The sequence below is a fragment of the Elephantulus edwardii genome, unplaced genomic scaffold (genome assembly GCF_000299155.1).
Source record: "Elephantulus edwardii isolate Elephantulus edwardi_28Jun2011 unplaced genomic scaffold, EleEdw1.0 scaffold00226, whole genome shotgun sequence".
In the NCBI taxonomy this organism is placed as follows: domain Eukaryota; kingdom Metazoa; phylum Chordata; class Mammalia; order Macroscelidea; family Macroscelididae; genus Elephantulus; species Elephantulus edwardii.
The window spans coordinates 3048876-3075994 of record NW_006399976.1 but is presented as its reverse complement, the minus strand read 5'-3'; the positions used below and the strand labels follow the sequence as shown (position 1 = coordinate 3075994).

General features: G+C 45.0%; 1 protein-coding gene across 1 annotated transcript; it reads left to right on the top strand.

The window, feature by feature from the left end:
* The first annotated feature begins 4695 nt into the window (after positions 1–4695).
* LOC102871841 (cytochrome P450 4F6-like) lies at positions 4696–26706 on the top strand. Its single transcript, XM_006898336.1, has 12 exons — positions 4696–4893; positions 8220–8364; positions 11279–11332; positions 11424–11551; positions 18328–18449; positions 19922–20192; positions 20668–20734; positions 20892–21021; positions 25593–25726; positions 25820–25884; positions 26045–26127; positions 26529–26706. Exons 1-12 carry the CDS (start codon positions 4696–4698, stop codon positions 26704–26706), a joined length of 1575 nt encoding a protein of 524 aa, XP_006898398.1.
* Positions 26707–27119: the final 413 nt, after the last annotated feature.

Genomic DNA, 27119 nt, shown 5'->3' with positions numbered 1-27119 from the left:
TTTTTTTTTTATTTTAATGAAAATTTATAGAGACTTTGGATTTCCATTCATTCATTGTTGCATATTTTCTCCCTGACCACCCCTCCCCTCAGTTGGTTTTTCTCTTTAAAAAATGAAAAAAAACCCCCAAACTTTCATTATTATACAATTCCACCAAGTCTACTCCCCCATGAAGCTCTCATTCTGGACTCTTGTCATGAAAATAACACCTAATCATATATTCCTTTCAAACAGTTCTCTCCCTCATCTGTTTCAATTATTTAAACCTCTCTTCTTAGATTCCCCCGTAACCCCGATGTCAGTCCTGTTTTATAAGAGTGGCATTATGCAGTGTTTGTCCCTTTGTGACTGAAATATTTCACTCAGCATAATGTCCTCCAGAGGCACCCATTTTTATAATAGTTCATGAGTTCCTTGTTTTTCACTGTAACACAGTATTAACTGTGTGAATATACCAGAGTTTCTCTATCCATTTGTTTGTTGATGGGTACTTGGATTGTTTCCAACTCTTTGCTGCTGTGAACAAAGCGGCAATGAACATAGGTGTGCATATATCTACTTGGGTGGCAGTTGGTTTCTCTAGTGTATATTACCAGTAGTGGAATATGTGGATCAAATGGTATTTCTATTTCCAACTTTTTGAGAAAGCACCACATTGCCTTCCATAGTTGTTGCACCGTTTTATACTCCCACCAACAGTGATTAAGAGTTCCAATTTCTCCACAACCTCACCAGCATTTGTTGTTTGCTGTTCTGTCAAACTTTGCTAATCTTACTGGGGCGAGAAGATATCTCATAGTTGTTTTGATTTGCATCTCTCTTAGAGCCAGGGATTTTGAACATTTCTTCATGTGTTTGTTCACCATCTGAATGTCTTCTTTGGTGAAGTGTCTGTTCATAACCTGTGCCTAGTTTGCAATTGAGTTGTTTACCTTTATCTTGTTGTGATGTATCTTATTATCTTTGATGAACTCATACACGTATTGGATTTGGATGGTTGTTTTGGGCTCAGCTAATGGTTCTTCTGCCCCAAAAGATGTTGCCTGGACTGCAGTCACACGGAGGCTCAAGTGAGCTCGTACATTCAAACCATGACTGCCCTTTCCACCTGGCTAGCAGGTGACACTAGCTGGGCCATCAATCACTTGAGTGGCAGGTGATACTAACTGGGAGATCAGTGGAGCTTACTGACCAGAGTACGTCATGAAATCTCTCTGTAGTATTTGGGTCATGAGAAACAGTGGCTCAAAGAGGAAATGTTGCAAGGGAGATGAAATAGAATCTGCTCACAACTAAGGAGATATTGTTTCCACTAAATCCTTTGCTGAACAGTTCCAGGCCAGTCCTAAGTCCAAAGAGAGAGGAAGTCAAGGTCCCCTCTTCATGGGGACAGATCAAAACTGATCCTGTTGAGTCAGTTTTGACTCATGGCGACCCCATGGAGTAGACCTATTAAAAATTATCAAATTTCTTTTTGTCATTAAAAAAATTGAGATAAGCACCATAAAACACACTATTCACTATTTTAAAGTGATTCTATTTAGTGGTTTTCAGTAACCTCTTCAATCTGTACACAGAACAGATCATCTGTGAGCTTGGGCTCTTGTGATGAGGAATGTGGCATCAAGATTGTAGGAAGACGCATCTTCATTATGCAGATGACACAACCTAGATTGCTGAAACTGAAGAAGACCTGAAGTGTTTGCTTCAGAAGGTCAAGAACAGTAGTCTTCGATATGGATTGAAGCTCAACATCAAGAAAGCAAAGATTCTCACCACTGGGCAAATTGGCAGCACAATGACAGATGGAGAAGAGATTGAGATTATTAGCAATTTCAGCTTGCTCCGTTCCACAATCAACACTCTTAACATGATCAGTCAGGAAATCAAAAGATGAATTGCATTGGGAAAATCTGTTGTCATTGACCTCTCCAGAGTGCTGAAAAGCAACGATGTCAATCTAGAGACTAAGGTGCTCCTGATCCAGGCCCTGGGCTTTGCAATTGCTTGCTATGCATCAGAGAGTTGGACAGTAACTAAGGGTGACCGAAGAATTGATGCCTTTGAGTTGTAGTGCTGGAGAAGAGTATTGAACATATCATGGACTGTCAAGAGAACAAACAGGTCTGTCCTGGAGAGGGTGCTCCTTGGAGGCAAGGATTTTGAAGCTCTATCTCACATACCTGGGCATGTTGACAGGAAGGGCGAGTTCTTGGAGAAGAACATCATACTTGGAAGGGTGGAGGGACAGCACAGGAGAGGAGGACCCAGATGAGATGAATTGACACAGTAACACGGGTAACAGAGTTAAGTGTTTTGGAGACAATGAGACTGGCTCAGGATAGGGCAGGGTTCGGAGCTATTATACATAGAGTTACTATGAGTTGTAGTTGACTTGATGGCACACAACAACAACAACAACAACAACAACAACAACAACAACATCATCATCGTGATGTTGTCCAATTATCACTGCTCTACAATTCCAGAACATATCCAGAAAGAAGTCGTATACCTTCCTCCCTCCCCACTCTCTGGCAACCACTGATCTTTTTGTCTAAATGGATTTGCCTATTCTGGATATTTCATATAAATGGAAATATGCACTGAGTGGCTTTGTGTGCCTGGCTTCTTTCACGCAGCATAATATTGTCAAGGCTCATATATGATACATTGTGTAATCAGTGCATTATTGCTCTTTATAAAAAAAAAAACCACACCCAACCCCTCTCTATTTTCTTTGGTGGAAAGTGTACAAAGCAGAACATATGCCTATCCAATACAATAATTTACACACACACACTGGCTCCATAGTTTCCTTGGCTGGGATTTTTTAAGGGAGCCGTTTGCCAGGACTTTCTTCCTCAGAACTCTGGGTGGATTCAAACTACAGTCTGGTTACCAGTTAAGCACAAGCTGTTTGCCCCATTGCAACCATCTAGGATGCAGCATTGTGGGTCTGAGGCTGTGTCCAGACCCTGCATTTGTAACAGAGACTGCTGTTAAAGGCTGCTGCTGGTTATTTGAGGATGATATTTTGAGTGTCCAGTCCTGAGAGCTCGCAAAAAAATTCCCTTCTTTTCCAGATATTTAATGATCACCTACTGGTGCTCACACTACCTGCATATGGGCGCTGTCATGTTTAAGTAACTCATGTTGCTACTGGATCTCCCTGAACCTCTGTCATCTTTTCTCCTGCTCCTTTCCCAGATCAGTCAGGTCATCTCTATCTCTCAGCCACTGCCCTGGTTTGAAAAACCCTGACCTTGTCCTCTGCTCTTCTCTGGGTGCTTTTAGCAGCAAGTCGACGCACTGCAGCAGAGAAAGACGCAATGCAGGGGCTCAAGGAATAGCCACCACTTGGAGCTGGAGCAAGCAGAACTGGAAGAAATTTGGGGGTGAAGTAGCTTTAGGGTACCCATCACATCCTGTTGCAGGAATATGGGCCCTGATTCTCTCGTTTAGCCACCAGTTTTCAAATTCACTCTCATTCTAGAGTCTGATCGCCCAAAGACCTCAGGGTGCTGAACCCACAGAACAAGTCTGCATCTGGATAAGATTTGTCCCCTCATCCTTCTAAGATCCCCACATAATGCACCATGTTCCAGATGGGAAGACTGAGGCCCAGAGAAGGAGCAGCATGGGCAGAAAGGCTTGATTCCTGGTACTCCACTCTGCTTATCCTCTGGAACCTCCTTCCTCCTCTCCTGCACAGCCTACAGGTTTCCTGTCCCACCTGGGCCCTATCTCCCCGAAGTTAACCTCAAAAATTCCATGTGAGTCTGAAACATTTGTTTCTACCACCTCCTGAGTTGGCAGAAGTCAGAGATGGATTCCTGCCAGTTTAGGGATTGGGGCACTGGGCCAATATCTTCTGGTCTTCAAGTCTCCTGATCTAGGAAATGGGTGCATGATCCTCTGTGACCCACATCTGGAGAAGAGCCCATCAGAGTCTTGGGGGAGAAGTTTGCCTTGGTTCTAAACACTGGCCCTTCAAGCCTCAAGTTCTAGCTTTCATCTGGCGCTTCCTGGGCTTGGAAAATGGCAGTGGTTGTAAACCTGGGTAACCTTTGGCCCCGAGTCAGGAGATTCTTGAGGCAGCACATTCTGGATCTTACAACTTCAGTTCCCACGTGTGTGGTCTTGAACGGGTTCCTTTCTTTGTGTCTTGGGTCTCTGCCAACTGGGAGGAGGCCACCAGGCCTGCTGGGATTGGTTATCATGTTTTATCCTTGGCCTTGGCCAGCCCAGGGTTAGGCCAGAGACAAAGTCGTCTCAGCAGGGAGAGGTGAGGAGCTTGTAAGGAGACAAAGCTCTCTGGAGAAGAGGTGCCTGGCTGGGGGTAGTGGGATTGGGAGGGCCCTGGTCTAGGGTGCGTGAGGCTGTGCTACCCAAGGGCGAGCTAGCTCTAGGCAGAGACCTGTCCCTGGGAATGAGTGGTTACCGGGTAACTGGTGATCCTGGCAGCCTGCCACTTGCTGCTGGCTGGGGCTGGGACTTCCTGGATTCCAACTGCCGCTTTCTCTCAGTCTCTTCACTTCTCTCCTGGGTCTCCCTACTCTCCTGGGCCCTGTGTTTACCCATCTCTACCCCTTAAGCTGTCAGTGAAGTGTAACCCTTTGATCTATGCCTCTACTTCCTGACCCATCTGGCATCTGCACTCACCATTAGTGCTCCTTCTCCTCTGTCTGCAGGATGTCACTGCTGAACCTGTCATGGCTGGGACTCTGGCCTAGCACAGCGTCCCCCTGGCTGCTCCTGTTGCTAGCCGGGGCCACCTGGCTCCTGGCCCGGGGCCTGGCCTCCATCTATGCTTTCTATGACAACTGTTGCCGCCTCCGATGTTTCCCGCAGCCCTCCAAACGAAGCTGGTTTTGGGGTCATCTGGGCTTGGTGAGTGGGGCAGCAGGATGGATTTGGGGTGTCAGAGTCAAGGCTGGACTTGATTCTGAAGGTGATGGGGAGCCACCATGGGTGAAGATGGCAGTCAGACCTGCATGTGTGAAGTGACCTGAGGCCCACGTTGGATGGGGAATCCAGGGAGGGGGTTGTGGTTGAGTTCAAGCCGAGAAGGAGAGGTGAATTAGAGGGAGCAAATGCTGGAGAGGAGTATTGAATATAACATGGACTGCTAGGAGCACAAGCAGGTTAATCCTAGAGAGGACAAAACCAGGCTGTTCCTTGGAGGCGATGATTCTAAAGCTCCATTTGACATACTTTGGGCAAGTTGTAAGGAGGGACCAGTCCTTGTACAGGGACACCATGCTTGAGAGGGTGGAGGGACAGTGCAAGAGAGGAAGACCCTCGATGAGATGAACTGACCCAGTGATTGAGGTAATGGGGGTAAGTGTGTCAGAGGTGAGAAGACTGGCTTGGGGTTGAGCAGGGTTCAGAGCTGTCGTACATAGGGTCACTATGAATCGCAAGCAACTCGATGGCACACAACAACAACAACAACAACAACAGTAAAGAAGACTGGCTGGGGAGGAGGGAGAGGCACTTTGGCCCTTGGGTCTCTGGCTTATGGAGATGATCAGTGTGGAGCCCCACAGCTGAGCTCTGTTGGATGCATGCTCAATGGGAGGTGCTGGAGCATCCCTCAGGAGGGATGGACCATTGTGAGGCCCCGTGAGAGGCTGGGACAGGGGGATATCAGAGCAGAGGTGAGGTCAGAAGCTGGGCTATGTGAGGAGCACAAGTATATGGAGAAGAGAGTGGCGGACCAGCATCAGAGATCCCTGGACACCACGAGGACAGTGTCTGGGGGTGTGTGGCCTCCTGCATCTTTGTCCTCTCTCTCATCTATTTTTTTTTTATTCCGCCTCTTCTGTCTTTCCTCTCTCCATTTCCCTCTTTGGCCCCTAGGTGGCGCAACATGGAGCAGTAGTAAGAGGCCTGTTGAGCTGCTCCTGGAAGTAAGAGGCCTGTTGAGCTGCTCCTGGAAAGGCTGCCAGTTTGAACCCACCAGGCACTCTGTGGGTGAAAGATGGGCAGTCTCCTCTTGTAAAAAATTATGGTCTCGGAGACTTGTGGGAGGGATCCTGCAAGTCTTCATGGACTCAACGGCAGTGGGTTGGGTTTGCCCACATCAAGGTTGGTGGTTTGAACCTATCCAGCGATGCTCCAGGAGAAAGGCTTGCAATTTTGCCTTCACAACGATCACAGCCAAGAAACCCCATAGTTCTACCCTCCACACATACGGAGATACCAGGAGTTGGGTTTTTTTTTAAATCTCTCTCTTTCTCCATCTGTATCTGGTGTCCTACCCAGAGCCCTCCAAGGTCTGCTGAGTCCAGGTGGCGGCTACTGTGAGTGTGACCCCTTACCCAAATAGCTCCCTGTGCCTCCCATGTGTGTCATGGCAGTGATTTGTATAGGGCATAGCCAGGCCTTCTGCAATACTGTTGGGTGAATTTGAACTTCCAACCTTTAGGGCAATGTTCCTAGATGCCACTGAGTCAAGTATTACTCATACTGATCCTATAAACAATAGATCTAATCCCTGTCCTGTCCTGTGCCATCCTCATCAACTCTGACACACTTGAGCCCATTGCTACAGTCACCGTGTCAATCCATCTTGTTGAGGGTCTTTTTCTCCTTCTCTGGCCCTCCATGTTTCCAAGGGCGATGTCCCTTTCCAAGGACTCACCTCTGCCAACAACATGTTCAGAGTATGTGAGATGCAGTTTCATCATCTCTGCCTCCAAGGAGCACTTAGCTACCCAGAAGCCTTCACTTGTCTCAGGTGCAGTGCTTGGTGCCATGTGTCTCAGGTGCAAATGCGGAACTCCTCTCAGGGTCCAGCTGAAACCAGATACCTGCTAAGCTCTGATCTGTCTTCTCCCTAAATCCTGTCTGGTTCCCTGACTTTATTCCAGCTCTTTCTGAGAGCACTCTTTCAAGAAACCATGTACCCAAGCACTCCAAACTTGGAAGAACCTAAACCAACCCATAGTCCTTGGCCTTTAATCCCTCCCTTCTTGCTCTCCTCTCCCACCTGTCTTTACTCCCTATCAGTGGCTTCTCATTTCCCTCCACTTTAATTTAGTCCTCTCTAGAGTCCACCTCGATCTTTCCCAATGGAATGTAAACAGCACAGATGTGGGGGGCATGTGCCACTGGTCTGGGCAGTCTGTCCACTAGAAAGGTCACCCTGAAGCCTTCCCCTATACCAGCCATGGTGCACTGGGAAGCTGGGATAAGGCTCTAGGCCTGGGGTTGGGCAGCCAGGTTGGAGGAAGGAGCTGTGTCTACACTTGCCCCAGTGATGGTCTATTTTTGCTAATGGTTTCAGTTTATTGTGCAGAAAAGAAATATTTGGGGAAACAGGAATGGGAGAGCATTGGAATCCCTGGAAGGTTTGGTGTGTAAAAAAAGGTTTTCTGCAAAGCTGAAGTGAAGGGAGAAGTAAATTGGATGAGATAGTTTTTCTGAGTACTCTCGAGTCAGGATTGACCAATAGCCGACCCTCCAGTGGCTTTTCAGAGGCAGTCAATAGCACAGGAGAAGATTGTCCATCCTTTTCCCCCATGGAGCAGTTGGTGGATTCAAACCCAAATCTTTATGTTGTTAGTGCAATGCTTTGCCACTAAGCCACCAGAGCTCTCAGATCCCGAATGGGATAAAATTATTAATTCTCTTAGAATGGGAAGGGTGAAATGTAAGGTATGGAGAGGAAAGGGGAGACAGAGAATGTTATGGAGAGATGGCAGTGGGAGAAATAGAGGACAAAGAGGAAGCAGAGAGAGAAAGCGAGACAGAGAAAGAGACAAGACAGAGAGGAAAGAAAGAAAGAAAGAAAGAAAGAAAGAAAGAAAGAAAGAAAGAAAGAAAGAAAGAAAGAAGAAAAGAAAGATACTCAGAAATAAAATTAAGGGAGAGAGAAAGAAACAAACTCAGAGACAGAGAGAACAGAAATACAGGGACATGAAGAGTGAAAGGTAAAGATGGACAGAGTTAGGGAGAGGAATACAGTTAGAGCTTGAGATAAAGACAAGAGAGTATGACCAGAAGACAGAAAGGGGAAGAAAGGGGTTGAAAGTAAGGAGACAGGAAGAGGTGCACAGAGAGGGAGAGAGACAAACCTGCAGAGACGGATAGATCTTTCGAGATTAGGAGAGGTGTGGACCAATAAGTCAGGCAGAAGGAGGCAGGAATTTGAGGCTGATGGCAGCAGTGGAGGCCCCCGCCAGGCCTGGCACCAACTTTATTATCTCTAGGTCAAGAGCGATGAGGAGGGCTTGCGGCTGTTGGAGGAGCTGAGCCACTTCTTCCGTGATGTCCATCTCTGGTGGGCTGGGCCCATCTTTCCTGTCCTGCGTATCGTCCACCCTAAGTTTATTGCCCCCTTGCTTCAGGCCCCAGGTACCTTTTGCTGAAATTCCTGTGACCCAGCGTTCTCCTACCCCTGCTCCATATGCTTTCTTCCGGTGGACAGACCAGGCTTGGGGGATGGGTAGGGTAATGGGCAGTATATATTAGAGGCTGAGGCTCCACCATCAACCAGCTGGGTGGCGCTGGGCAGGGCTCTACTCTCTGAAGTTTCATTCACTCAAGTGGGCATTGCCTTCAGGCACAGCTGAATCCAGGTCACCAACAATGTTGTCAGGAATCTATCTTCTTCTCTCAGTTCTGCTCTGATGGCTTCTCCCTTATGCCAGATCACTGCAAATGAGTCTCAGAAGCTCAGTGCCCATGAGAAATTAAGGACGTTCTCACAGTCTCAGCAAAAGGTCTAGGATTCACTTTAGTTGGCTACCTCATATTGCACGATCCATTTCTCATCTAATCACTGAACTCATTGAGATTTAGGGTCATACGCTAACTCTTGAGTAGGGGCTCAGGTGATGTAACTATTTCCCAGTTATTTGGACTATGGGGCAAGGTGAGTGGTTCTCCAGAGGAATGTGGTGCTACCGGTATCAGAAGAAACAAGAGAAGTGCTAGGCAGAAATCCTAGACATCCATCCCCTGGCAGCCCTGAGAAGTGGATGTTTCCTGGTGTGGAAATTGAAGGATGCAAAGGGACTTTGTCATGAACGTAGAACACACTGAAAGGCACCTCTTAGTCTGTGCATGGTTGGCTGTCCCTGCAGCCTCTGCTGGGAGAGAAGACAAGCAGAAAGGTAGATCAGCTTTGCAGGGAAAGATCTGTTAAACTTCAGGCAGGCCTATAGTGTTTACGTGGACCTTAGGGGCTGTTCTGGGGCCTGGAGGGAGCAGTGACAGCTTTTTCTGGTGGGCAGAGCTCAGCATAGACGTGGATTTGGGTGTCTTCTGGTCTTTTTAGGATCTTCATTATGGTACCCCCAAGCTTGATGGCAGGGATTCCTAAGATTGATATGAGCCATTTCTGGACAAAATCTGGGACATTAAAACAACAACAGACTCAACAGACTAACTTGTGGAGATGCCCCCTGTCCAGAGCTGAACGGCTCTGTAGGGTTTTCAAACTTGCAACCTTTCAGGAACAGAATGCCAGGCCCTTCCTCTGAAGCACCGCTGAGTGGGCTCAAATTGCTAACCTCCAGGTTAGCTGTCAATAGTTTAACAATTCACACCATCAGGGACTCCTAGCTGCTGTATTATCCACCAAACCCTCTGCAGGTATGCTATTTCTGACTCACAATGACAGGGTAGGACAGAACAGAACTTCCCCAGAAGATTTAAATACACATACATACATATATATATACACATACATACACACATATATATACGTATACACACACACACACACACACACATATATATATAATTTAGGGTTCTTTTTAAAAATTACACTGGTTTGTGGACAAAATTCATATACATTGTGTGTCACACTACCCTTCATTCACAACGTGTTTCATACAATCATTCTCATTCATTATATTTTATAAAATCTCTGTCTCACATACTTTGGGCATGTGGCCAGGAGAGACTGGTCCTTGGAGAAGGACATCATGCTTGGAAGGGTGGAGGGACAGCGGAGGAGAGGGAGATGAGATGGATTGATACAATATCTGGGGCGATGGGGGTTGGTGTGTCAGAATTAGTGAGACTGGCTCAGGACAGGGTAGGCTTCAGAGCTGCTGTACACAGGGTCGCTTTACATAGCAGGTCACTCAATGGCCCATAATGACAACAACAACAACAACAACAACAACAACAACAACATTAAACCATGTCCTTCATTACCCTGTCTTATCAGATCCCGGGCATATCTTTCTCATTTCCTTTCCTGTCCCTGCCAAAGATTTAAATCTTTACGGAAAATCCTTAATCACCAGCTGATGAGTCTGAACCACTGACCGCTGGTTAGTTGCTGAGCACTATTTAGTTAGTTGTTCATCCCTATTCCTAAAGGACTCCATCCTGGTACATTAACGTGACCATATTGGAATTTTGTCCAGGGCCTGTGGAGATATTCAGGTGTTTTTGGTCCATGTTATAGCATGCTGTGACATGCCTTAAATATTTCACGTGTGTGAGGCAACATCAAGGCATGTAAGCATGCATTGGTGTCATGTCACCTGTCTCAGGTCATCAGGAGATGTCAGTGGAGGCTGAGCAGTGCCAGGATGCCCTTGGTTCATGCAATGCTCTTTGTAGAGTATTGGACTGTGCCTGGTGTTTCGGGAATGCTTCAGGACAGTGGAGATATCAAGGTGTGTTGGGCCATGCTGTTCTATGTTAGAGTGTTTCTTAGCTATAACAGATACATCACAAATGAATGGTTTTAGCGAAGAGCAGTTTATCTCTTAATAGGCTGCAAGTGTGAATTCAAGATGCTGGCTTTAGGGGAAGGCTCTGTTTCTGTTGGCTCTGGAGGAAAGTTCTTGCCAATTCTGATCTGCTCTTGGGCTATCTTCATGTAGCCTGGTATCTCTCACACCTCATGTCTTCTAGTTTGGAGTTAATCTGTTTTATAATGCAAAAAGAGATTGATGGATGATACATCCTATACCAACTGTGCCTAATTAATATAATAAAGAAGATTCATTCCCTAATGCCATTCTAAGCACTGGTTTAGAAGCTGGTATTTACAACACATTTGAAGGGGACACAATTTTGTTTTTAACAGGGACTGTCTAGCATAGTGGGCTGCATCTCTGTATCTGCTGCTGCAGCCTGGTCTGCCCCCCACCCCCATGGCTTTTTTTCCTCCCTGCTTCCTCTGCCCTGGTCCGCAACGCTGTTAACCTGGGGTTGGCTGGTAGAAGGGTAGAACCCATGCTACAACCCGCGGGGCCTCCCCTTGGTCTTCTCATTGTCTCTCACGGTCCATCTCTCATGTCAGCCACAGTTGCTCCCAAGGACGTGTTTTTCTATGGCTTCCTGAAGCCCTGGCTGGGTGAGTAACTATGGGTGAAGGAGGTTGGAGATCATCTTTGGATCCAGCAAAGGTGTGGCTTTTGCTCACTGCCGGTCCCTGCCCCTAACAGGGGATGGGCTCCTGCTGAGTGATGGTGACAAATGGAGCCACCACCGCCGCCTGCTGACGCCAGCCTTCCACTTCAACATCCTGAAGCTCTATGTGAAGATTTTCAATACGAGTGCCAACATCATGCACGTGAGTCCCACGAACCCTGAGTTTCTGAAGGATCCTTGTGGGGAGGGACCACAGACAGATCCGATGTGGAGTTCTGACTTGGCTCAGAGACTATGGAGCAATTGCTCTTCCTCCCGAAGCCTCAGTTTCTCCATATATTAAGTGGGGATCATGGTCCCCATTTTGAATAGTCCTCAAGGTAACACAATGGAATCATGTCACTGACACACAGCAGATGCTCCAAACCCCAAACCAATCAACCTACCAAAGAAAAAGGCAAATTAGTTAACTGTAGAGTTGATTCCAAAGCATGGAGAACCATGTGTTTTAGAATAGGACGGGCTCCATTGGGGTTTTGATGGCTAAAATATTTTTTGTTTGTTTTAAAAAATTTGTTATTTCATATCGGTTTGCTTATAAAGTTCATATACATTGTGTTTCACACTATTCTTCATTTACATTGTATTTCATACAATCATTCCCATTCATAATGGTTTATAAAATTAATCAACATTGGAATATATCCACCACTACCCTGTCTTTTCCGGTCCCCATTGGATCTTTCCCATTTCCTTTACTTCCTCCCTCCACTCACCAAACTGTACAACTCTAAAATCTTACAGAAGTACATCACCAGATTTTTCTTTTGCACTGCTGCTGGTGTATTTGAGCCAGAAACTCAGTAGCCATGGACAAACCTATTTGCATTATCCAAGGGCATTAGTAAGTGCTCATTGTTATGTGCCAGGGAGTCAGTCCCCCCTCACAGGAGTCTCATGTACAACACAATGAAGGACATCCTCTCATTGTTTTTGTGTACCATTGAGCTGGAACCAACCCATTGCTGATGCTTTGGTGGGTTTTCAGAGGCAGTTAATCACACAGGAGGAGAGTGCCCATCCTTTTCCCATGGAACAGCTGGTGGGATTCAAACCACGGATCTTTGGGATTGTAATACAGTTTCTTGCCACTAGGCCACCAGAGCTCCCCATCCTCTTATTACCGATATAGTTTAGTTCATTGTTGCAGTCACTTTGTTAATCCACCTCATTGAGGATCTTCTTTTCACTGGAGTGGCATCCACTTTCTAAACAACATGCCTCCAGAAACTCTATGAACTTTGATAAATGTTGATAGTTACAGGCCTTTTGTTCATAGAGTTGCTACAAGTCATGCTCAACTCAAAGGGAATAAACAACAACAACAACAACAACAACAACAACATTATCAAGTATATTGTCTTCACACTGGAGTCTGTTGATAATCTGTCCAAAGTACATTAGAGGAAGTCTCACTATCCTCCTTCTATAGAACAGCCTGACTGTATTTATCTCAAGATTTGTGTGTTCTTTTGAAAGTCTATGGTATAGTCCATATTTATTGTTAATAGCATATTCAAAGGCATTAATTTGTCTCCAATCTACTTTATTCATTATCCAGTTTTCATATGTATATGAAGTAATAGAACAATATGACTTGGGTCAGGTGTCCCTTAGTCCTCTAGGTGACACCTTCACTTTTCAATGCTTTAATGAGAACTTTTTGCAGCAGATTTGCCCAATGCAATATGTCATTTGACTTCCTGACTACTGCTTCCTTAGACATTGCTTGTGAATTCAAGGAAAAGAAAATAATTGACAAGTTCAATACTTTTCCATTTTGCAGGATGTTGATTATTGGTTTAGTTGTGAGGACTTTTGTTTATTTATGTTGGAATATATTATACTGTAGACCTTTATCTTCTTTAGTAAGTGTTTCAAGTCCTGTTTATGTATAGCAAGCAAAATTGTGTCATCTTCATATCACAGGTAGTTAAGTCTTCTAGTCTGTGTTCTTCTTGGATTTTCCAGCTTCTTGGATTATTTGCTCAGCTGAATTGGTTTTGAATTTGCTGATTGGCTAAGCATAGTAAAAGAATGCAAACCTGGCACACATCATTTCTAATTTTAAAGCATGTAGTTTCCCTGTGTTTTCATCAAACCTCTTGGTTTATGCACAGGTCCCGAATAAGCACTGTAAATGCTTCTGAATTCTCATTCTTCTCAGTGTTACCCATAATTTATTACGCTCCACGTGGTTGTATGCCTTTGCACAATCAAGAAAACACAGGCCAACATCTTTCTGCTCACTCTCATTCAGTTTTCATCTAACATCAACAATGATACCTGTAGTTCCATGTTCTCTTCTGAACCTGACTGAATTTCTGGCAGTCATGTTTTTTTTTTTTTCTGGCAGTCATGTTGATACACACCTACAACCAGTTTAAAATTCAGCAAAATTTTGCTTGTACTTATATGTATTATGTGGTAATTTCTATTGGATCAGCTTTCTTTCCAGTAAGCATATATATAGACCTCTTCAAGTCAGTTGGCCAGATGATTGTGTTCTAAATTTTTTGGCATGGATGAGTAAGTACTGGTGTTATATTTACTTGTTGAAACATCTTGATACATGGATTCCTAGAATCTTTTTTTTTGTCTTTTCAATGCCTTCAATGAAGCTTGGACATCTTCCTTCTGAATTACTGAGTATTGATCATTTGATATTACCTCCTCAAATTGTTGAAGCTCTTCTATGTCATCATTTCTTCAATTTGCTTTATCTACACTGCATTCAAGAGCAAGTCAAAGTCTTCTCTAAATGACCTTATGCTTTCTTCATAGATGATGTCCTTGATGTCTCGTGTTTAGTCATTAAAGTACAATACATTCAATCTATTAAGCATCCATAGCAACATACATATCACTACAGCAGGACAAACTGATGTACAAGTGGTGGTAGTGTCAGTAGGTGTTAATTTTCAAGATCCCTTATAGAAGTCTTGCAAGCTCAGTATCACCAGTTGTAGTTAACTTTGAGTCCTGTTGGCTGTTTATCTGTCAGAGTGTTACAGCACAAAAATTTCTTTTTACTGTTGCAAGATCAAATAAATAAATATACAAAATTATTTTCATGGAGGAGGGGAAGGCCCTCTATGAGATGGATTGATTGGGTGACTGGGGTAATCGGGATGGGTGTGTCAGAGACAGTGAGATTGGCACAGGATAGAGCAGGATTTAGGGCTGTTGTACATAGGGTCGCTATGAGTCGCAAATGACTCCACAACACATAAAAACAACAACACTTTTAATTGGATCTGGATGGCAACACAAAGCTCTGCCTTTGGTTTTTACATTGTTCTTAGATGCTGTTGAGTTGAACATGCTTCACAGTGACCCTATGAACAACAGACTGGAACCCTGCCTTATCCTGTGCCATCTGACTGTCTCTGACACACTAGAGCCCATTGTTGCAGTCACTGTGTCAATCCTTTCCATATAAGGTCTTCCGCTCTTTTGCTGACCTTCCACATTTCCAAGCATGATGTCCTTTCCAAAGAATAGCCTCTCTTAGGGGACAATATGTTCAAAGCATGTAGGATGAAGCTTCACCATCCTTGCCTCCAAGGAGCACTTTGGGTGCACTTTTCTCCAGACATATCTTTCTGTTCTTTTGGAAGTTCATGGGATGTTCAGCACTTTTCTCCAACCTCACAGTTAAAAAAAATTCTCCTTCTGTCATTCTTATTCACTGTCTAGCTCTCAGACACATAGTGAGCAATTGGCACATAACAACAACAAATACTTTAGGTGTGTATATACTTGCTTTTTTATTGTTTGCTTTTTATTAATACAGCACTTGTCTTACAGTTTGCTGTATTGGGATTATTTGTGAGTTCCTGTGATTATGGAAGTTATTGCACAGACATTTCAAATGCCAGAAGGGTCACCCATGGTGGGCATATTTCAGGAAGGCTCCCAGATTATGATAGACTAGGAAGTAGGATTATCCATCCACTTCTGAAATAATAGGCTTCTGAAAACCTTCTGAATGATAGAGAAATACAGTATTAGAGGTAGAGCCCAGATTGAAAGTCACTTAAAGTGAGAAGAAATAGCTGTTAGCATTCTTTAATAATTAGAACTTGGAATGCAGGAGATATGAATGTAGAAAAACTGGAAGTTGTAAAAAAATTGAACTGGAATATATGAAGATGGATATTCTAGGCATTGGTGAACTGAGATGAACAGGCCTGGGCCACTTTGATTCAGACAGTCAAATAATCTTTATGTGGGTAAGGGCCTTTTATAGAGACTGACACTTCTCATTACATGATTTACTCTCCGTGGTTATAGGAGAGACAACATACTGAAATGAAGTTTTTACTTTTTAACACAGATTTATGCTGACTTCAGTAGTATTCAGGCTGGCTTTACAGTTTTTATCTTCTTTCCCACAGACACAAAGAATGTCCATTTGTCTTCTCTTGTTGATTTGTCCTTGGAGTGAGCAAAGTTGCTTGCTGCTTATCTCTTGAGACAGTAACTTTGACTGAATGAGAAAGGGGGCTATTGTATTACAATTGAAAGCTCAGGGGATTGTTACCAGTATCAAGTTTCTATATCTTTTAAACTATATCCCATGTTATACATCGGAAGCAGAGCGGCATCCACTTCATGCCTCTGGAAACTCTAGGAACTTTGAGAAAGGATGATAGTTATAGAAAGGTTTCAGGTCTTTTGTTCATAGGGTCACTATGAGTTGTGCTCGACTCGACAGCAATCCACAATAACAACAAGAAGAACGTATTATATAGCAGAAATCAAAACCAGTCCTGAATATTCTTGAATTCTAGCATTCAAGAGTAGAGCTGCTCCAGAGCGTTCTCAATGACTTTTCCCCCCCTTCAAGGCATCACCAAGCCTTTCTTCTGAGATGGTTCTGAGGAGACTTGGACTCTAATGTTTTAGTTTGTACCTGAGTACAATAGCCATTTACAACACTCAGGAACTCCAAACTTAAGACAGAATTGATGAGAAAAAAAAAAGAATGACTCTATATCAACTATTTATGTACCACAGACACATTCAAACCTTACTTGCTAAAAAAACAAACCAAACCTGGAATGTGGCTGGCTAGCTTTGAGAAGAACGGGAATTCCTAAACAGAAGAAGGATACACTGCATGGTTCAAAGTCGAGAAAGGAGTGTGTCAGGGATGCATCTTGTCTCCACACCTTTTCAATTTATATGTGGAACAAATAATTTGGGAGGCTAGGCTTTATGAGAAGGAATGTGTCATCAGAATTGGAGGAAGACTCATCAACAACCTGCATTATGCAGATGACACAACCATGTCGAAAATGAGAAAGGCTTGAACCACTTGTTGCAGAAGGTCTTCAATATGGATTGAATTGAATACTGAAGTCTTCAATATGGGTTGAAGTTCAACATCAAGAAGACAAAGATTATCACCACTAGGCCTCTTGGCAGCATGATGATAAATGGAGAGGAAACTGAGATTGTTAATAATTTGAGCTTGCTTGGTTCTATAACATTCTTGGCACCAGCACTCAGGAAATAAAAAGATGAATTTCATTGGGAAAAAAACTGCAGTCAGAGACCTCTTCAAAGTGCTAAAGAGCAATGATGTCAGTCTGGAGACGAAGGCGCACTTGGTCCAGGCCATCTATGGTCTTTGCTTGATATGCATCAGAGAGCTCAGCAATGACTAAGGATCACAGAAGAAGGAATGATGTGTTTGTATTGTGTTGCTGGAGAAGAATGTTGAACATTCCATGAGAACAAACAGGAGAGGGTGAAACCTGTCCAGGAGAGGGTGAAACCTGTCCTGGAGAGGGTGAAACCAAGTTTCTCCATGAAGAATTTTGAAGCTCCGTCTCACGTACTTTGGGCACGTTGTCAGGAGGGACCAGTCATTGGAGAAAGACATCATGCTTGGAAGGGTGGAAGGACAGCACAGAGGGGAAGACTCTGGATGAAACAGATTGATACAGTTACTGGGATAATGTGGTTAGATGTGTTGGAGACAATGAAACAGGCTTGGGACAGGGCAGGTATGGGTTGTAGGTGATTCAGTAGCAAATAACAACAACATTACTCATTAATCAGAAAAGCCATTCTCTGGCTCACTTGGGTTCTCTTACATGTTTGGTCTTGGATGACTACAGGCTGATCCTTGATGGCTTCAGCTGGGACAACTGGTCTACCTCATCTCTTCTTCATGCTCCAGTGGACTGGCCCAGGCTTGATCATATGATGGAGGTTTTCCTTTAAGGGAGGAAACAGATACAAGAGTAGCTTTTGAAGTCTACCTTAAGAACTGCTGTACTCTATAATTCAGACCACATTCTATTTGTCAAACCCCACCCCTCATCTGTTGGGTTGTCATTCTGTCATGGTTTTCATATTGCTGTGATTCTGGAAGACAGGCCATCGATATGCCAGAAATGATGTGTCAATTCAACAGCACATATTGTGTCAGTTAAATTTCACAGCCTCATAAAGTAGAGAGGACTGATTTGCCACACTACAGTTGAGAAAACAGGCTCAGAGAAATTTCAAAGCTTTCTCAGGTAGACCCATAGAGCAAGTGAGTTAATAAGGGGTGGATTTGCATTTCTGCCTGCTTTAACTGATGACAAAGAAGGTCATTTTTACTGTTATTGAATATTAAACATTGGGACCCAGGGTGAGGCAATGAGATCAGGGACACACAGGACATAGGGACAGGGCTAGGACCTGAATCCAGGTCTCCTAATTCCCAGTGTATTGTGTTTCACCTCCTAATAGTGACAGCTTCCACTCCTATCCAAATTTGGTTTTTTCTTTGCATGGGTTTGCTTGGTGGGGGACCAGGAAGCTAGGGTCTAGGTTGAGTAGATCATGGTTATTAGTCCTGGTGAGGGTCTCAGCTGAGAAAAGAGCCCAGCACTAAATTTCCCCTGTTCTTACCAGGCCAAGTGGCAGCGCCTGACCTTGGAGCACAGTGCCCGCCTGGACATGTTTGAACACATCAGCCTCATGACCCTGGACAGTCTGCAGAAATGCGTCTTCAGCTATGACAGCCACTGCCAGGAGTGAGTCCTCACTCTGGATATGGGAACTTAGACCATTGGCCCAAGGGGAACGCTGGGAGGGAGGTCTACCAGGGGCAATCTGAAGACGCTTTCTGGATGAGGTGAGTCAGACTTGGGCATTGAAGGATAGGGGAAAGAAGAGCTAAAGAGGGGTCCTTCCAGCTAAGTCTCTCTTGCTTTTATCCTAAGAAGAAGTCTAGGATAAGCAAAGTGTAGGCAACAGTCAGTGAAGAGATACCAAGGATATGAAGTTTGAAAGGGAGGCAGGGACTCGATTTTAAGACCCTGATGTTGCAGATGGAGGGTAAAGTATTTTTATAATTATTAATAATGAGTCAGACAGTCAGGAATGAGATAGAACAGAGAGCATAAAACGGGGCCAGCAGTTCTCGACTGAAGACCCCAACTCATGTTTCTCTGTGTCTTCATTGATAATCAGGGGAAGCCAATCATAAAAGGAATTCCTTGTAAATGAAGCTGAATTTTTCTCTATTGTCAACCTAATGCTCTAGCTCAGGAAGGATTTCACAGGAAGTAACACTCCCTTTGTAGGGGGACCCTAGCTGTCTCCTGTCTACAGGGAACAAACAGCTCATTTTCTGTGATCTGTCACAAGAGAAATTCTAACTTATAAATTCGTAATTCCTTCAATTCATGAACAAGGGTTTTCATATAGTATTTGATATAAAGTTTGGCTTCCCACACCCTGATTTTAAGACTTTCTTTCTGAAGTTTTCAGGGAACCGTGGAAAGTGAGCAGATGAAGGGTGTGGTCAGAGCTGAACTTTAGAAATTGGACTTTTTTTAAAATTTTTATTGTATTATTTTTACATGTACTGTCAAACCAGATCTGACTGGTACAGGAGGAGATTGCCCTCTCCTTTTCCAGCACAGCATCTGGTGGATTTGAACCGCGTACCTCTGGGATTGCAGTGCAGTGAGAAATCTGACTTTTGAAGACTGCCTGTCATGTTGTGACTGGATTGAGGAGGTCTGAGAATGGTGGATGCGGTTGAGGGAGACATGAGAGAGAAAGGTGTAGAAGAACAGGTAGGGCCAGATGTTGAGTGGTGGTGTGTACTGTCGAGTCAGAAAACGACCCATAGCTGACCATCCAGTGGGTTTTCAGAGGCAATTAATTGCAGGAGAGGGGACTGTCCATCGTTCTCCTGCAGAGCAGCTAGTGGATTTGAACAGCATGCCTTTGTGTTGGCAGTGCAACTCCTTACTGCTAGGCCACAAGTGCTCCCTGGACGTTGAGTAGGAGAGAGACATAAGCATGGTGCTCAAACTCTTGACTGGTTTCCTAGTGCTTGGAGGAAACTCCAAGTGCTAAGAGTGCAGGGAGACATGCAAGCCTAGTGGCATCCTTTCCTCGACCTGGCATAGTCTTTGTGGTTCAGGGTGGGAGATATTTCCAGAGTTTCATGTGTTAAAGAATACCCAGCTTGGCTCTGACTTTGACCTTGCAGGCATCCCAGCAAATATATTGCTGCCATCCTGGAGCTCAGCGCCCTTGTAGTGAAACGGCAACGTCAAATCTTCCTGTACATGGACTTCCTGTACAACCTTACCTTCGACGGGCGACGCTTCCGCAGAGCTTGTGAACTGGTGCACAGATTCACGGACGCTGTGATCCAGGAGCGGCGTCGTACCCTCGCCACTCAGGGTGTTGATTGCTTCCTCAAGGCTAAAGATAAGGCCAAGAATTTTGACTTCATTGACGTGCTTCTGCTGGCCAAGGTGGGGCTCCTCTGGGACGTGGGTTGGAGAGGTGGATGGGACTCCAATTTAAAATGTCATATAGAAGAGCTTGAGTTTGATTCTGAAGGTACTGGGAAACTCTAGAAGATGCTAGAACAGGAGAAAGAGATGGTTTAGAGATGTGTATTAGACCCTCAATGAGAAGGATTGACACAGCAACTACAGCAATGGGTTCCAATTTGTCAGAAATGGTGAGGATGGCACCGGATAGGACAGTGTTCAGATCTGTTGTTCATTGGGTCGCTATGAGTTGTACTTTATTCAGTTGCACCTAATAATAACAACAACAATAACTAGGGGTTGTTCAATGGAATTTTGTCTGAAGAAGCAAGGAGACAAGAAGGAAGCCTGAGCTGAACCAAGGGCTGTGGAGATGGCCAGGGAGGGATACTGTGTGGGTGATGAATGTTGAGGTCTAGAACTGGTGTGGTTCAGGGATGGTGCCTCTCTCCAGGATGAAGATGGGAAGGAGTTGTCAGATGAGGACATCCGAGCAGAGGCTGACACTTTCATGTTTGGGGGTGAGAGTTCCAGCACTGAAATTGCACTGGGGACAGAGGTTTTGTTTCCACTCTCTCCGCCTGCCCCCTCTTCTCCATCCTCCATGAGGATCTCAATGCTGTCTGTCCCCTGGTGCTGAGCAAGCCACTGATCCAGTCCTATCTGGCTGCCCCTCAGGCCATGACACCACAGCCAGTGGCCTCTCCTGGGTCCTGTACAACCTTGCAAGGCACCCAGGATACCAGGAGCGCTGCCGGCAGGAGGTGCAAGAGCTCCTGAAGGATCGCCAGGTGGAGGAGATTGAATGGTGAGTGCAAGCCCTCATGGTCTTTTCCTTGAAGTTGCTTTCCTTGGCTTTGCCCAGTGTAAGTACAGGGGCCCAGAAGATCTTGCTACCAGTTTCTTGTTATTGCTTAATGGCAATAGGGGCAGAGACCAGAGTACCCAGCCTGGTCAGTAAGAAAAGCTTGTAGGTTTTACCATTAGAAAGATCGGACTATCAGTGTTTGATGCACCGTAACTTGTCATGCAACTTGAGTAACATTAGTTCCCTTTTCTATTACTTTCTTCTTGTCTATAAGCAGCTGGTTTTCCAGAGGCAGATTGCCAGGTCTTTCTTTCAAGGCACCCCTGGGATGGGCTCACATCTCCATCTCATTGATTAGTAGCTAAGTGCTTTCACCATCTGCACCACTCAGACACTCCATAGAGTACACTAGTAGTGTTTCACTGATGTTTTGGGTTTGTTTTTTTTTATGTTTTATACTGGTTTGTTTACAAAGTTTGTATACATTGTTTTTTGCACCAGATGCTTCCCATTTCTTTCACCTCATCCCACCTATCAAATTGTGTGACCCTATGATTAATCCCCCCACCCCACCCATCCTCACTCCTGTGCTCTTCCCCTCTGGATCTTTATACTTATTCATTTTATAATAATGGTTTTATATAGTATTTGTCCTTATGGGACTGAGTTAGTCCATTTAGCATAATGCTCTCCAGTCCCTCTCAAGTTAGACAGTAATTTACAAAATCATTGCTCTTGTGTGCTGCGTAGTATTCCATCATGTGAATGTACCATAATTTCTCATTCCATTAGATTGTTGTTGGACATTTGGGCTGTTTTCATGTTCCTGCAATGGTGAATAATGCTACTATGAACATTGGTATACAAGTCTCCATTTGTGCCTCAGTTATCATTTTCTCAGGGTACAATGCAAGCAAAGGAATAGCTGGGTCATATGGAATTTCTATGTTTAGCTTTTTGAGGAAGTGCCAAAGTGCTTTCCAGAGTAGTTGTACCATTGTACAATTCCACTAACAATGTATAAGAGTTCCTAGCTCACCACATCCTCTCCAACATTTGTTACTTGCTGTCCTGTTAAACTTGGCCACTGCTACTGGAATGAGATGGTAACTCATTGTGGTTTTGATTTGCATCTCTCTTATTGCCAGAGATTTTGAGCATTTCTTCATGTGTGTGTTGGCCATCCCGTATCTTCCTCTGAAAATTCCTGTCATGTCTTTTGCGCATTTTGTAATTGTGTGATCAGCCTTTTTCTTGTGGAGGTCCTGTAGGATTCTGTAAACTGTTCATATGAGGCTCTTGTCTGAAATGGGGTTGTAAAATGTTTTTTTCCTCAGTCAATAGATTTTCTTTTCACTCTGTTGCAAAATGTTTTTGATGTGCACAGGGATTTAATCTTTAGAAAGTCTCATTCATCAATTTTATTCTCTCCAGATTGAGCATTTCTGGCTGTATTTGACAGTCCCTTTATATCATAGACTAGGCCATCTAAGCTTGATCTCAGTTTGTCTCTGATGAGCTTTATGGTTTGGGGCTTTACTCCCCAGTCTCTGATCCACTTTTGAGTTGATTTTTATGTATGATGTGAAAAGTGGCTTCTGCTTCAGTTTTCCACAAGTAGAAGTCCAGTTTTTCCAGTATCATTTGTTGAAGAGGTTGTCATTTTCCCATTTGATAGGCTTTATTTCCTTGTCAAATATCAGTTGACCATAGATATCTGGGTCTATTTCTAGGGCTACTAAAGTTTTTAACTATGATGCAAGAATGGAGCTTTGGAAAGAGTTATAGAAACTAGAAGGGAATGGAAAGGTTTTGGACAACAGGAGTATGAGGATAAATTTCCTCTGACACTCCGAATTTCAAGCTCTATGGTAGTGTTGGATTATTGGATGAAACCCTGATGGCACAATGAATTAAGAGTTGGGCTTCTTTGTATACTAATATTCATAGCAGCTTTATTCACCATCCCAAGAACATGGAAACAGGCCAAATGTCCAACAACAACTGAAGGGATTGAGAAATTATGTTGCATTCACATAATGGAATACTATACAGCATTCAGGAGTAATGATTTTGAAAATCTCTTCCTAACTTGGGAGGGACTGGAGAGCATTGTGCCAAATGAACTAACTCAGTCCCATAAGGACAAATACTGTGTAAGACCATTATTGTAGAAGTAGAAAGATAACCAGTAAAATGTGTATGAGGGCACAAGGGGAGAGCAGAAGGGTGAGGATGGGTGGTGGGAGGGCGTTAAATAATAAAGTTGCACAATTTGAAGGGTGGAGGGAGGGGTGGGTAAAGGAAATGGGAAAGATCTGGTGTGAAAATCAATGTATATGAACCTTGTAGGTAAACCTGTATAAAATAAAAAAATTTTATTAAAAAATAAAATTTGGACTGCTACTGAAAGGTTGGAGGTTCAAATCCACCAGCAGCTCTGTAGGAGAAAGAGAAGGCCATTTGTCCTGTAATTTTTATGGGCAGGTCCTTGGAGAGGGACACCATGCTTGGGTGGGTGGAGGGCTGGCGCAGGAGGGGAAGACCCTCTATGAGATGGATTGATTCAGTGACTGGGATAATTGGGATGGGTGTGTCAGAGGCAGTGAGATTAGCACAGTATAGAGAAGGGTTTAGGGCTGTTGTACATAGGGTCGCTATGAGTCGCAAACGACTCTCGACGGCACATAACAACAACAACAACAACAACAACAAACTCTATGGCAATTTTAGTCACTATAACCACCGTGGGTGGTTGGAATGGATTCCATGGCAGTGGGTTTGGTTAGATTTAGTTGTATTTTACATACAACAGCTCCCCCCACACCCACACCCATTATTTTAGTTAGGTCCCATTAAGCTGACTTATGACAATCTGTACGACAGACTTAAAGCTTGCCCTCTCCCATTCCATGATCACAATCTCTACCATCCTTGCAAAGCTCTGACACGTTCAAGCCTGTTGTTGCAGTCATTGTGCCCATACGTCTTGGTGTGGAACTTCCTCTCTTTTGCTGACTCTTGCCTTTTCCAAGCATGATATCTTTTCCCAAGAACCAGCCCCTCCTGACATCATGCTCCAACTATATGAGAAACAACTTATCATCTTTGCCCTTAAGGAGCAGCCTAGACCCACTGCTTCTAAGACAGAGTTGTTCTTTTGGCAATCTGTGGTATATTCAAAACTTCTCACTAGGATCACAATTCAAAGGCATCTTTTATTTTTTTTTGGGGGGGGGGTTGCTTTCTTTATTCATTGTCTGAAGTTCCCATGCTGATGAAGCAATTGAAAATAGCAAGCAAGGCTGGAGTCACACGCATCTTGCATTTTAAGCTGATGATATCTTTGCTCATCAGCACTTTAAAGAGGCTAGCGCTTTCAAGATGTGATGGTGGTGGTTAAGTGTCTAGATGACTCATCTCAGCCCGATGAAGAACACGTTTCAAGTTTGCTCTCTCCTGTATCACCCTCATCATCTCTGATATACTTGAGCCCATTGATACAGGCTCTGTGTCAGGACATCCTTTGGAAGGTCTTACACTCATTTTCCAACCCTCACCTTTCCCAGCATGTTGCCTTTACGCAAACACAGGTTATTCCTGACAAAATGCCCAATGTGTACGAAGATGAGTTGTTGTTAGGTGCTGCTGAGTCGAGTACACCTCACAGCAACCCTATGAACAAAAGAGCCCTGTTCTATCCTATGCCGTCCTCATACTTCCTGACATACAAGAGTCCATTGTGGCAGTCACGGCATCAGTCCGTCTGGTCAAGGGTCTTCCTCTCCTCTGCTGACCCTTTGCCCTTCCCAGCATCACGTTCTTCTCCAAGGAGCAGCCCGTCCTAGCAACATGCCCAACGTATGTGAGGCGAAGCCTCATCATTCTTGTCTCCAAAGAGCACAACAGCTGCACCCTCTTTAAGACATATTTGTTTGTTCTTTTGGCCATCCAGGGGATATCCAGTGCTCTTCTCTAACACCACAGCTCAAAGGCATCAATTTTTCATCTGCTATCCTTATTCATTGTCCAGCTCTCAGATACATGGAAAGTAATTAGAAGTTAGGGGATACAAATAACAAAAATTTTAATTTAGCCTCTTCACTGAATTCTCATTGCTTGTCAAGTTTTTCTCCAAATAGTGTTTTGTTTCCCAAGTGAAAAAACAACAACAAAACATCTAGCCAAAATTTTTATCTTTCTCAGCATATTTCTTTATTTTGCATCTAATTGTATTAGTATCACCGGTACAATATTACATTATCAATTATAATATCAGAATCCGCATTTTACTTTTGGTTCACTTAATTTTTTTGCAGTAAAAAAAAGAAATTAAGTTTAATGCAAGTGTATCTACTCTTTCAAGGATGTTAACAAATTTTTATATGCCAAGATTCCTTCAAGAACGTTTGTGATTTTAGTTTTCTAATGTGTCAATCTTTGGTTCTTCTGGAATTTATTTTGTTATAGGGAGGTGGGGGTCAGAGGGAGATGGTCTGAGGGTGTTGTCAATCGACCGGAAGCTGGGGAAGGTGTGTTCCCAGGTTAATTGCTGGATGTGGGTTCCTTAGGGATGACCTGGCCCAGCTGCCCTTCCTCACCATGTGCATTAAGGAGAGTCTGCGCTTGCATCCTCCGGTCACCATCATCTCTCGCCGCTGTACCCAGGACGTGGGGCTTCCAGATGGCCGTGTCATCCCCAAAGGTGACCACAGTGGTAATGGGGGAGGTCCTGGGAAGGCAGGAGACCCCATCAGGCAGCGAGGACCTCATCCTGACTGCCCCTCTCTCCCCACAGGGAACATTTGCACCATCAGTATCTTTGGGACCCATCACAACCCATCAGTCTGGCCGGAACCTGAGGTGCTGCCCCTCCCCCTTTCAATCCTAGGGAGGGTGCAGGTCTTTCCTGGGGTGATGAGACACGTTTCCTCCAGTTGTACCCACGCTTGTCTTGCTCTGGGGGCGAGGGCTGGCTGTGCTACCAGACCCCACCCAGTCACCCTGTCTCTCCTGCCTGCAGGTCTACAACCCTTTCCGCTTCGACCCAGAAAACCCCCAGAAGAGGTCCTCGCTGGCGTTTATTCCTTTCTCTGCGGGACCCAGGTGAGTCCTGTGAACATCCAACACAGGAGGGGATGAAGGCTGGCGGAGTCTAGGAGGCAGCCAGAGCCCTCCATCCCTGAATGGGGGAGCCGTGCCTTTTAGAGGATATGAGTTACTGTTCTGGGAGAATATGGACAAGATTTCAGGGGAAAAGGGGCGGGTCCCAGGACAGTCCGCGAGTACTCTGAACTCCTTCCCGGTTCGCTAGGCTCAGTTAGGGGTTGTGCGCCATCCTCAGTGGACATGGAAGCCCAGGCTGAGGGGTTCCGGCTCACTTAGCCCCTTCTGTGTGTATTCCTACAGCTAGTCAGGTCGAGGTGGGCGTCCAGGGGAGGGCTTCAGGTGCCGTAGGGGTGGGGATGCGCATCCTGGGCGCAGTCAGAGCCCCTCTCTGTCCGCAGGAACTGCATCGGGCAGGCCTTCGCCTTGACCGAGATGAAGGTGGTCCTGGCCCTCACGCTGCTGCGCTTCCGCGTCCTGCCTGACCACCTGGAGCCGCGCCGGAAGCCGGAGCTGATCCTGCGCGCCGAGGGCGGGCTGTGGCTGCGGGTGGAGCCGCTGGCCAGGGACCCTCAGTGACCCCTGGCCCTTCCACCCGCCCCAGGGCACCCACCTACCTTAGTAGACTCCCAGGAAGAAAATGGCTGTCACCTCTGCCTGCCTGAGCCTCTCCAGGAGCCAGGAGGGGCGCCTGGGAGCCGCACAGACAGAGGAGAGGAGGAGACAGAACAGGCGTGTCTGAGCTCAGGACCTCCTTCCTCCAACACCCCCACCCTCACCCACCGACCCTCACGTTCTCCCGCGGTTGGAATCAACTTGTGGGTACTAGGGTGCCGTGAGAGGTGTTTGATGAGAGTGCCAGGGATGAAGATGGATTTAAGAGACAAGACTGAGGCTCTGAGTCAAGGAGGGGACCTGAGGTGACAGATCGCAACCTGTCACCTAAGAGTGGAGTCTCCAAGATTAAGCACCTGCCCTTGAACTCTAGCTGT

Excerpts from the sequence above, each read along its gene's own strand:
- LOC102871841 (XM_006898336.1), top strand. The coding sequence starts at position 4,696 with ATGTCACTGCTGAACCTGTCATGGCTGGGACTCTGGCCTAGCACAGCG. Across the intron at positions 8,365-11,278 it reads CCCCTTGCTTCAGGCCCCAG|CCACAGTTGCTCCCAAGGAC; the intron begins GTACCTTTTGCT and ends CTCTCATGTCAG. Across the intron at positions 25,727-25,819 it reads TGGCCGTGTCATCCCCAAAG|GGAACATTTGCACCATCAGT; the intron begins GTGACCACAGTG and ends CTCTCCCCACAG.